We start from the raw sequence: 10,906 nt of genomic DNA, 5'->3' as shown, positions 1-10,906 counted from the left end.
TTGTATTTTTTTATTCGTACAATGTGTTATATCGTGAAAGAGAGAGAAAGAAAATTCGAAGATTATGTTCTCGCGATGAATCATTTAATATAAATACAAACGCGTGTTACCTTTTTTCTTTCAATTAATTTATTTTGATTATAATTAAAGCTTGATGAAATAACGCAGATGAATATATATTTAACGGATTATTGTAAATTCATACATAGCAACTTAAATAGAACAGAGCTATGAAATAGTGGAACGGAGTCAATCGATAAGATACCGAAATTCATTAGTACCAAAAATAGTTCGTCACGCGATGTACGAGGTTGCACCATCTATATCGTGCATGAAATTAAAGCGCGATAAAAAAAACGATGATTGTCCATTTTACGATACGTCGTGATTTCATCGAATCGAGTAGGCGTAAGATTTTCCAATCGCACTTTATACGCACATGCATAATAAATCTCGTCGTAAACCATACGCTTTCGAAAATTTAAATTACGCATGTAAGTCGCGCGGTATCGCTGATGCCAACCGTGTATACGTACAGTCCCGAGACTCCCAAATAGTGTAAACATGGCCTCGCGGTATAATCACGGTGTTCAGCGAGTTTTGGCGAAATTAGAAGCGTCGATAAACTCGGAAAATTATTATGAGGCTCATCAGATGTACAGAACTTTGTATTTCAGGTGAGCCAGCTGATCCGATCGCCTGGCGCCGTCAAAGCGCACTCCCGCTCGCGTAAAACTTTGCCCGTTTAACCTCCTACGCTTACAGATACCTCAGCCAGAGAAAATACTCGGAACTTTTGGAATTGCTATACAATGGGTCGATGCTTTTGTTACAGCACGAACAGGTATGTGAATGTTGTTCGAGAAATCTTTGGATTTTTATAGCCTTTAAAAGTAAAGAAAATTTTATAGACATTTGTATATCGTGTCGCAATCGTATATATTTATTGCAGCATGCAAGTGGAGCCGACTTAGGAATCTTATTTATCAATGTTTTAACGCAATCCGGAACGAAACCCACACAAAGCTTCTTCGAGAAGATCACGAGTTTGTTTAGTTTAATGAGCCCTGCATCGCCAGAAAGGGAAGCATTTGTGCAATTGGCGCTTAAATGGAGCGTAAAGAGTGCAGTTTCTAATAAAACTGGTCATCCTGATTTGCATCAGAAAATAGCTCAAGTCTTTTGGAGAGGTATATCTGTCGAAAGAATGACGTTAATTTGTCGTTAATCACTTTACATGCTATACATAAGTAACTTATTTTTTAACCAGAAAAGAATTACATAATGGCAAGGCAACACTTTATACATAGTAGAGATGGCTCTGGATGTGCAGCAATGTTAGTCGAACTTCACGAGCAACGTGGATACACGAATGAAATAGACCTCTTTATAGCTCAAGCAGTCTTACAGTAAGCATGTTTATTGTTATGATATTTTTAATATTACAAATTTCAACATTGCAATATAATATAGAAAAAAGAAGAGGAATATAAAATAATATTAAAAGATAATTAATAGGAGAAATACTATTTAATTTAAAATGATATTTATTTGTAATTGTAGTAAAATAGTGAATTTATCTTAGATATCTTTGTCTACAAAACAAAGCAACGGCACAAGAGGCCTTTAATTCTTATACTTTGAGGCATCCAAAAATAAATAGCGGCCCTCCGTATCTTCTTCCTTTATTAAATTTTTTATTTTTTCTACTGAAAACTATTGACAGGTATGTTACATTTTATAATATTCAATGGACGTGCATATTTTTACTGTGATAAGTTTATCCTCTTCTTTCTCTTTAATCTGATATTTTCCAGTGGTAAACTAGCAGTGTTTACAATTCTTTGTGAACAGTACCAGATATCTTTAAATAGAGATCCGTATTACCGACAGTACTTAGATAAAATAGGCCAACTTTTTTTCAATATTCCACCTCCGCGTCCACGTAATCAAGGATTATTTGGTTCGATATTACAATCTTTCTTCAATGGCCTGGAGGATGACGAATCAGATGAAGAACAACGAAATACAGCTTCAACTTCACATGCTGCGCAAGAACTTGATTGATTAAAGGTGAGACACTGTGTAGTGTGATGCTAAATATGGAACTTTTATATATTATTTCTCAATCCAAATACTTTCACTGATTGCTCCCGCGTCATCAAATAATAAAGTTTTAAATTGTAATATTATGTTTGTAATTGAAAACAATAGTAATTCTAATTTGTGTGTATGTGCGTGCGTGCGTGCATGCGTGCGTGTGTCCTGATCACTGAGAGATGAAAGTTTTTGGGATGATTTTTCTTGTCAAAGGAAATTTGTCAAAGTTGTAAGTTATGTATACTGAATTCAAAATAGTAATATTCGTACACTAAAAATTGATATTCTAATTATTTTATACATATCTAATAGATATCTTATTTTATATTATTGTCTTTTTTATCAAACAAGACAAATGTGCAATAATGAAATGCATATTTTTTCATAATAAAAACTTAATCTAAAAAAAATAAATGAATAATATTCAAAACATGTAATGATATATAAAGTTTGATAAAAAACTCTAATTTTATTTAATATCATATCATTTTATAAGATAAGAAAATAAAATTAACTTTCTGGAAAAAGTTAATTTTATCTGTGTATATCATTTTTCATACATGCTGTTATGAATTCAGCAAATATATATACTTGGACTTTGAATAAAATCCTCGCCATTAGCTAAAACCTGTATATCATATATATATATATATATATATATATATATATAATCACATCAGTGTATATCTGCGTGTAATTGCTGGAAGATCAAAGATTTATTTTATATAAACTAAAACACATATGACAAATAAATGTGACATAATTATAGCTTCCATAACAAGAATATTAGACAAAATTGCTTGTTGCTTATGTTGAAAAACACCGAGGGAATAAATTATACTCGAAGTAACAAGCAATGTCTATTTATTGGATTCTATATGAATAAAGTTTAGAAATCCAACAAAAAACAGATGCATATATTTAGTTAAAGAAATAAAACGACCATCACTCTGTAATAAAATTCTTCACAGCATTAATTTTAATAAGAGTAATATAACATTGCTATGTACTAAAAAAAGAAATGGAAGCATAAACAACTAATTCAGCTAATAATTTTAACTTTGTAATAATTATACCTTTCTGCACACATGTACATTGGAAAACTTTGATTTTGTATTATGTCATTTTATTATAATTATTTAAGATGCAAAGTTATATATTGTTATATCAATGTGTGATAATTAAATCATTATTATTCATATTTGTTATACAATTCAAAAATTTATATACAAATAATTTTTTATGCAGAAATTAAACAATATATATTAATTTAATATAAAGTAATATTATATACATAATATTATTTCTTTAGATTATTTTGTTGTTTTAAAATGAATAATCTTTTGATAAATACCACATTACAGTCAGATCATGCATACGAATGCAAGATTAGTACTTCGAAAAATTAATTTAGGTATTATATTTGTATAAATCACTTGAAGAAAATATAATAATAAATAACACAACACACATATATACACAGTTACCCAATATATTATTCTACTTAAATAGCAGTTTTTCTTTCTATTCATCTAATAGAAACACTTAATTTAACAATTGTATATACATTGAGTGAAATGTACTAATATGCCTGTGTCATCATGTTCCTAATTAAAGATATTTACTGTCTTATAATACAACGGATCATTGATACTCGCGTAACTTCTTTTAAACTATCGCCCATATAACCATAATTTTGACAAAAAATTTTATTTTATTATATTTATGTTATTATTATATTTGCAAGTTGATATTTATTTATTAAATAAATAATTGGAGAGAGCAAATGCATTAAGTTTTTCACAGATGTAATTAATGTGAAAACAATATATTAAAAAAAAAATAAAATCGATGATTATAAATTATAATTAAAAATGACACATGTAAGATATAAAATATTAAAAAGAAGTATTAATGTGAAAACATTTTGATAATCATATTATATATTGATAAATTATAAACAAAATTAAGATTTGTTTATTTTACTTAATATTATGTACATTGTATATTTAAAGCACAATCCTATATACTTAAAAATAAGGTTGGATATATGAATATAATTATGATGAGATGCTTATTTAAATTTTTATATTTTATCATAAAATACGTGCAGTTTTTTTTACAAAGTTTCTCAAATAACTCAAATGAAAAAGATATTTGCAGCAAATAAATTCAATCACAAGATATAAAAGAATATCTTATATTCCATAATGTAAAACTCGGTGCATTTGTACAAATTCTATTTTGTGTTATCCAAATTATAATACAAATCTGTGTACAAAAATACAATATAAAAATGTTATCAAACATAATTAATGGCACATAAAATAAAAAGTATTATGAAATATTTTTGAAAAAAATTTACATTGAACAAATTTACTTACGAAGTGCTATTGCAGTATTAATATATCTCGTTACCAGGCATTGAAAATTGCCTCGAAAATGTTTCCACTTGCTCCTTCAGGGCTGCAACTTTTGCTTTAATATTTTCATCGGTACTTAATACTCTTTTGAAGTCGAGCAACTTCGGTCCCGAAATAGCACTCACTTCTTTAGAAAGCTGCAATCCTACAAGATATAAAATTTATTACAATTGCATTTAAATCACAATGTTTGATTCATTAATGCTCAGAAATTATCCCTCGAAAAAAATACCGCAAATAACAAATACAAATATAATTATATATATATATATATATATATATATATATATATATATATATATATATATATAGTATATATTCTTAATTTTTAACAATTAAATTACCGAGATCTAACACATTTTCGTAACGTTTAGAATTACCTCTATGTATGAATTCTGCAACTTTGTCAATATCTTCCTCGACTAAGCCGCGAGTAGTAAGTGCGGGTGTTCCCAATCTAATTCCGCTAGGATTTAATGCACTTTTATCACCGGGAACAGTATTCTTATTGCAAGCGATAGAAACATCTTCTAAAATCTTTTCTGCTTTCGCACCGGTGATGCCCGTTGATCGTAGATCTACTAATAACTGGTGGACGTCTGTGCCATGGGTACTGATATTATAACCGTGCTCTTGCAAACCAGCACACAATCTCTTCGCATTAATCGCTACTTGTTTTTGATAAGCAATAAATTCTGGTGTTTTAACTTGTTTCATAGTGGTGGCTATAGCAGCGATAGCGTGATTATGAGGCCCGCCTTGAAGACCTGGAAAGACTGCCTGATTAATTTTACTTTCTAAGTCATACATAATCTGCTTGCCATCCTTCGTGACACTTCGAACACCCTTTCGGTAGAAAATAACACCAGCGCGCGGACCTCTGCACAAAGAAGATATGTCTCGCTATTTTAATCTCTATAATGAAAATATATACTCTGTAAAAATTATTTAAAAATATAGTGCCTTACCGTAAAGTTTTATGCGTAGTTGTCGAAACAACATCACTAAATTCGAAAGGACTGGGTATTATTCCGGCGGCAACCAATCCAGAGATGTGAGCCATGTCGCTGAAGAGATAAGCATTATTTTCGTCGGCGATTTCGCGGAAACGTTTATAATTCAGGCATCTACTATAGCAGGAAATTCCAGCGATGATGACTTTCGGCTTGAATAATCTTGCTTGTTTCGCGAGCCCATCGTAATCGATGTAACCACTCGTAGGATCAACTTTGTACGGCATCGATTCGAAGAAAATAGACGTAGCAGAAATCTTCTTATTCACCGTGAAGAAACCTATAACGTACGAATAAAATTTTTACAATGATTTCGGACAGATACATCAGTTTATTATTCCGTTTATTCGAATTCTTACCATGAGTAAGATGACCACCATCGGGTAAATCTAAGCCCATTATACGTCCGTGAGGTTCCATTAAGCCTGTGTACACCGCGAAATTTGCTGGACTACCTGAATATGGTTGTACATTACAGCCCCATTGTTCAGGATCTAAATTGAAGGCTTCTAAGGAGCGTTTTTGTGCCAGTAATTCAATTTCATCGATATATTCATTTCCACCGTAATACCTGCAAATATATGAAACAGTCAAGCTTATTATACAAATGATTCAGTATTTATAAGAGAAATAGTATGAAAGCGGTACAAAAACTTACCTCTGGCCAGGATATCCTTCGCTATATTTGTTGTGCAGGCACGAACCTAAACATTGTAAAACACTAAGAGATGTAAAGTTTTCACTGGCAATCAATTCTAGCCCGCTTTCCTGTCGTTTTTTTTCGTTCTTCATCAAATCGAAAAGCTCAGGATCGGTTTCCCAAAGATTATTACTAAGTATATTTGCCATTTTCTGTCAACAATCGTAAAAAAATTTCTATATCAATTCCAATTTTTTAATCATTCTATATTTTAATGTAGATAATATTACATTAATATTCATATTTTAATATAATATATTATAATATATTAATATAATATAATATATTACTTTAATATTTATTAATATATTTATTAATATATTTTTTTTATATACATCTCATAAAAAATAAAAATCTTATAAAAATTATCTCACAAAAATTCACAAAAATTATAAAATTATGATTATTATCGAAATAATAATAATAATTCATTAAATTTTTCAATATAACTTTACCTTGTGAATCAATTTATAGAAATAAATCAAATTGTGTATAAGTTTTTGTTAATCTACACTTTAAATCACTTCAAAAAGCGAATGTGCTACTTCGAGTGAAACTCAATATAACATACCGCATGTATATATTGGCTCATATACTTTAAAGTTCAAAGTTTTACCGATAACCCCATAATGTAATGATAAACGATAAACAAGTTTATCTACATCAACATATTTTAGAAATCATCAATATTATTCATTCTCGATATTCTACAGATATTAGATAAATAAATTTTTCTGATATTAGATAAATAAATTTTTCCGAATATTATGCGATAAAAATATATTATCAATGTAACATGGAGAAAATAAATAAAATAATTCATAATAAACTAAAAATATTCTAAATAATCTTATGAAAATTAAATAAAAAGAGTATTACATAACTTTCATAATTTTTACATGCTGATATTAATCGTAACATTTATATAAATCTTTCGCACTTGATCTAGATAAATTTTTTTGTACACAATCGCATACATATCAGATAATAAATAGATAAAACTTTATTTATAGAAAAAGAGCTGTATCATTAAATAGGAAATAGAGCAAGTAGGAGAAAAATTGAGAAAATTATGAAAATTAGGAAAATTACAAGAGTTCGATATAAAAAATATTTTATATATGTAATCGAATATATATGTATCGAATAAATATTAATTACAATGACGAAGAGAAAATTTATCCAAATTATTTTTTTACATAATATTAAAAAAAAAATTGTTCAAATTTATTTTTTTGGACATAATGATATTTATAAAACTTTAAAAAATGATTCTTTTTATCAAACTATAACTTTGTACCAAAGAATTCGAAAATATATATCTGATTAAACAGTATATATAAGACATCACTTTTTTTCGATTTCATGATTCCCGCCATTTCACGTCTGTTCAGTCATAACACTAGTGTTAATAAAGACACTTAAGAGAACTCACATGGAAAAATTTTGTAACGACAAGATCATCGTACGCAGTCGTGCGATTCAACAAGTTATCAAAAATGCCATATACAGAATCCGCTGATTCAAAACTAGCAATCATTTGAATATATTTCAATATGAACGCAATTTTATTAATTTAGCGCAATAAAACATGTATTTCCTTGGAGATCATGTTCGATATATACAATAAAAACGATCGATTTTTCTTTCAAAAATCAATTTGATCCGATAAAAACAATATAATTATCAACAACATGGACAATTGGTGGGCCACCATCGCTTTTTGCTGCGACGCGCCAAAATTTTAACGAAATTACTTTTACTTACTCGCTCTGGTAGATGACACGTAGATGATAGATGGATATCTCTGTGACGTGAAGGAACGCAGACGTTTGGAATGCATCCTTGATTGGCGAAATACTTTATACGGTAGCTTCGGGCCCAAAGCAGGTTCTCGACCAATTGAAAACCCCGGCGATTCAAATTCAACCAATTCCCGGCCATCATCGCGCATGTACTGACGGCGATCAGCTGAGGTCGAAAGCGTGCGTACGTTTTCTGCACGTGATGTAACTGCTTTACACGTGATGTAACAGCGTTTTGCACGTGATTTCTTCAATAGATTCTTGCCTCGTAAATCAGACGACTCGTGCGATTCCTATTTACTAGTTAAACTCAAAGCGTGCTACGCGCGGTACTATGTCCAATGTAGACGGAAATCCAAAAAGAATAAGAACCAAAGCATAACACTCGGTTTCTTTCTTTTCTTTTCTTCTTGTTGAATTACCGTCTTCCTGGACGCAGTACCACGCGTCTTATACGTAATTTTATAGCATTCGATTTATTGACTTCGACCACGTGTTTCAGGAGAAACATTAAATCACACGTATTGCGATACTAGAGGAAGCGTGAGAAGAGCGCAAAATGTGCTTTGCGCATGTCTCTGACGTCACGAGTGCCGGCTATTTTGAACAATTATGATATTTAAAATATTTTTTTTTTTTTTTTGATATGTTTCAAAACTTTTTAAATATATAAGGATTAGAAAAATATTTTTCGAAGGATCTATGTTTAATAAATATTATTTTATATTATATTTTTCTGATCTTTTTTTATATATTTTATTTTCGTAGTTATATTTTAATTTTTTTTTCATTTCTCTCTCTCTTTGTTAAAAATGAAGTAAATGTTTTATATATTTTATTACATATAACTCTCTCTCATCTATATCATTATTTATATATTTATTTTACGAAACAATTTTACGAATTTTATTAATTTTTTTTATTGTTTTATTACATAAATCCATTTTTTTATTCCTAAAACACACGATTAAAATATCATATATTCTAAATTAGATTATTATATTACATACCGATAAGACTTTGTAACACACGATAAAACACTTTCAACTTCCAATTAACGTGCCTATGATGTATATTCGCAGATACAGCGACAAAATGTATTAAAATTCTCTATTAAAATTCACGGTTAAATACTTACACACTTTCACGAAAACTGTTTTTTCATTTTAAGTTAAAAAAGAAAACAAAAATGTTCACATATGTAATGTGGAATTCGCGCGAATAATAATTTGAAGTGAGTTATAATCGCAAAACGACCGTTTCGATAGCAGACAAGTTGCAAACTAGCAAAGGCGAATCATGAAATTCGAAAGTGAGTGAACGACTGATGACTTTTTTTCATTCTACTTGGATCGCTGTACGCCAGTCAATCTAGTCGATGTTTTTATCAACTTAAAAAGACATCCGAATACTTTTCCTTATTACAGCCTATACAAGCTTGACTTTTCGCGATATGATATTACTCACCTTTATCGTTTTAATTTTAATTTGTTTATGGATTAATACCTTTTTTTTTCATTTACTGAAGATATATATTATTTAATCAAATATTTGCGATGAAAATTTAATCATAAATAATTTTTTAAAAGAGAGAAGACTACAATGTATATTTTACATTGTAAAATGAAACAAACAATTAAATAAAAGCGTGGTATCGCCTATACGATTATCATTAATTTCCTTCTTTTTAATGTTTATTACATAAACAGTGTCAATATCCACATGTCTATTTATAATTTCGCATTCGAAGTAGTATCGGGATTTGAAAATGTGCAACAAATATATGACGATAATGACAATAGAGAAAGAATTAAAATACAATTAATAATAGGAGGAAAATAATAGAAACGATATTCCCCTTACAAAGTACAAAATCTGAAGTAATTAGGAAATTACATTACAGGAACGAGGCAACCCTTGAGAATGATCTTTCAATGATGAATAAGATAATGAAAGGTAGAAAAAGATAATAGGAAGAAAGAATGAGCCAGTATTCCCAAATAAATAAATTATAAAAAGAGAAAGCTATGAGAGAAAGCTATGAGATACTATGTGAGATAAACCAAGAAATCATAGAAAGAAGAAATACCGATAATACTGTTATATCTCAGCACAAAATAGATAAGATGGAAATAGGAGGAAAAATATAGTAAGAGAGATACATTATAATATTTGAAAATATAACACATTGAAAAAAAAATACACTGTTTATCAAAAGAGAAATAAAATGAATTATGTTGCACGTGATAACTTATCGCTTTGATAACACGTTTCCGGTCTTTCACCTCGATTTTGTAAAATAAGCATTTTACTTGTGACGCAATATGTATCGATGTAACGATGTAATCGAATGCGAAGAAAACAGAATGACGAGCACGTCGAGATCGACTGAAGAAACTCCCAAGTAAAATATGCAAAAACTGATTATAAGTCAGAAACTGATTATAAAACACTGTGGTCAGTTTTTACTATTTTCAATTTACTGAACAGTAATTGCTCAACGACCAAGTAAAAAATTATTTTTAGATAAAATCCTATTTAAATGGCTAGCTACTAATCAGTGCATAGATAATTTTAATAATTTTTTATCATTAATTAACTGATATGAACTGTTAAAAAAACATTCTTTAAGCAAAAATAGCCAGAAAACTAATCAAGTTAAACAGATCAGTAAATGATAACTGATTTATGTCTAGCAAGAACTCAGAACATACTAGTATTATAAAGTTATATAAGATTAATCAGTAAATGACAACCAAAACTGATCAATATCCTCGCTATTTTCTAGAAAATATTGAGATTACAGTGTAGATTTCCTTCCTTCGGAAATAATACGTGTATAAAATCTTAGAGTGCTGTAAATCT

The 10,906-nt window shown here is 29.2% G+C and overlaps 2 protein-coding genes across 4 annotated transcripts; one reads left to right on the top strand and one right to left on the bottom strand.

The window, feature by feature from the left end:
* Nucleotides 1–352: 352 nt before the first annotated feature.
* LOC105258318 (Golgi to ER traffic protein 4 homolog) lies at nt 353–5,428 on the top strand. Its single transcript, XM_011269513.3, has 7 exons — nt 353–677; nt 766–844; nt 953–1,190; nt 1,271–1,409; nt 1,586–1,726; nt 1,818–2,073; nt 5,243–5,428. Exons 1-6 carry the CDS (start codon nt 565–567, stop codon nt 2,065–2,067), a joined length of 960 nt encoding a protein of 319 aa, XP_011267815.1. The 5' UTR covers nt 353–564; the 3' UTR covers nt 2,068–2,073; nt 5,243–5,428.
* Nucleotides 4,178–10,446, bottom strand: LOC105258319 (serine hydroxymethyltransferase, cytosolic). Of its 3 annotated transcripts, XM_020029721.2 has the most exons (8): nt 10,354–10,446; nt 8,004–8,334; nt 6,195–6,388; nt 5,896–6,107; nt 5,492–5,816; nt 4,904–5,403; nt 4,485–4,668; nt 4,178–4,371 (listed from the first exon to the last, which is right to left on the bottom strand). In XM_020029721.2, the coding sequence occupies exons 2-7, from the start codon at nt 8,181–8,183 to the stop codon at nt 4,502–4,504; spliced, it is 1,578 nt and encodes a 525-aa protein (XP_019885280.1). In that variant the 5' UTR covers nt 8,184–8,334; nt 10,354–10,446; the 3' UTR covers nt 4,178–4,371; nt 4,485–4,501. The 3 variants fall into 3 exon arrangements, with proteins under 3 accessions (XP_019885280.1, XP_011267816.1, XP_011267817.1); XM_011269514.3 differs by lacking the exon at nt 10,354–10,446 and having other exon boundaries at nt 8,004–8,376; XM_011269515.3 differs by lacking the exons at nt 8,004–8,334; nt 10,354–10,446 and adding an exon at nt 6,692–6,812.
* Between the last annotated feature and the right edge of the window lie 460 nt (nt 10,447–10,906).

The sequence above is a fragment of the Camponotus floridanus genome, unplaced genomic scaffold (assembly GCF_003227725.1).
Source record: "Camponotus floridanus strain SB8 unplaced genomic scaffold, Cflo_v7.5 scaffold2, whole genome shotgun sequence".
NCBI classification, from domain to species: domain Eukaryota; kingdom Metazoa; phylum Arthropoda; class Insecta; order Hymenoptera; family Formicidae; genus Camponotus; species Camponotus floridanus.
This window is presented reverse-complemented; position numbering and strand designations above follow the sequence as displayed.

Coding starts and splice junctions, on each gene's coding strand:
- LOC105258318 (XM_011269513.3), top strand. CDS start 565: ATGGCCTCGCGGTATAATCACGGTGTTCAGCGAGTTTTGGCGAAATTA. Junction 1,410..1,585: donor ATAGCTCAAGCAGTCTTACA/GTAAGCATGTTT, acceptor AATTTATCTTAG/ATATCTTTGTCTACAAAACA. Junction 1,727..1,817: donor CTACTGAAAACTATTGACAG/GTATGTTACATT, acceptor GATATTTTCCAG/TGGTAAACTAGCAGTGTTTA.
- LOC105258319 (XM_020029721.2), bottom strand. CDS start 8,183: ATGATGGCCGGGAATTGGTTGAATTTGAATCGCCGGGGTTTTCAATTG. Junction 6,389..8,003: donor CGTGTCATCTACCAGAGCGA/GTAAGTAAAAGT, acceptor GATTGTTGACAG/AAAATGGCAAATATACTTAG. Junction 4,669..4,903: donor TGCAGAATTCATACATAGAG/GTAATTCTAAAC, acceptor TATATCTTGTAG/GATTGCAGCTTTCTAAAGAA.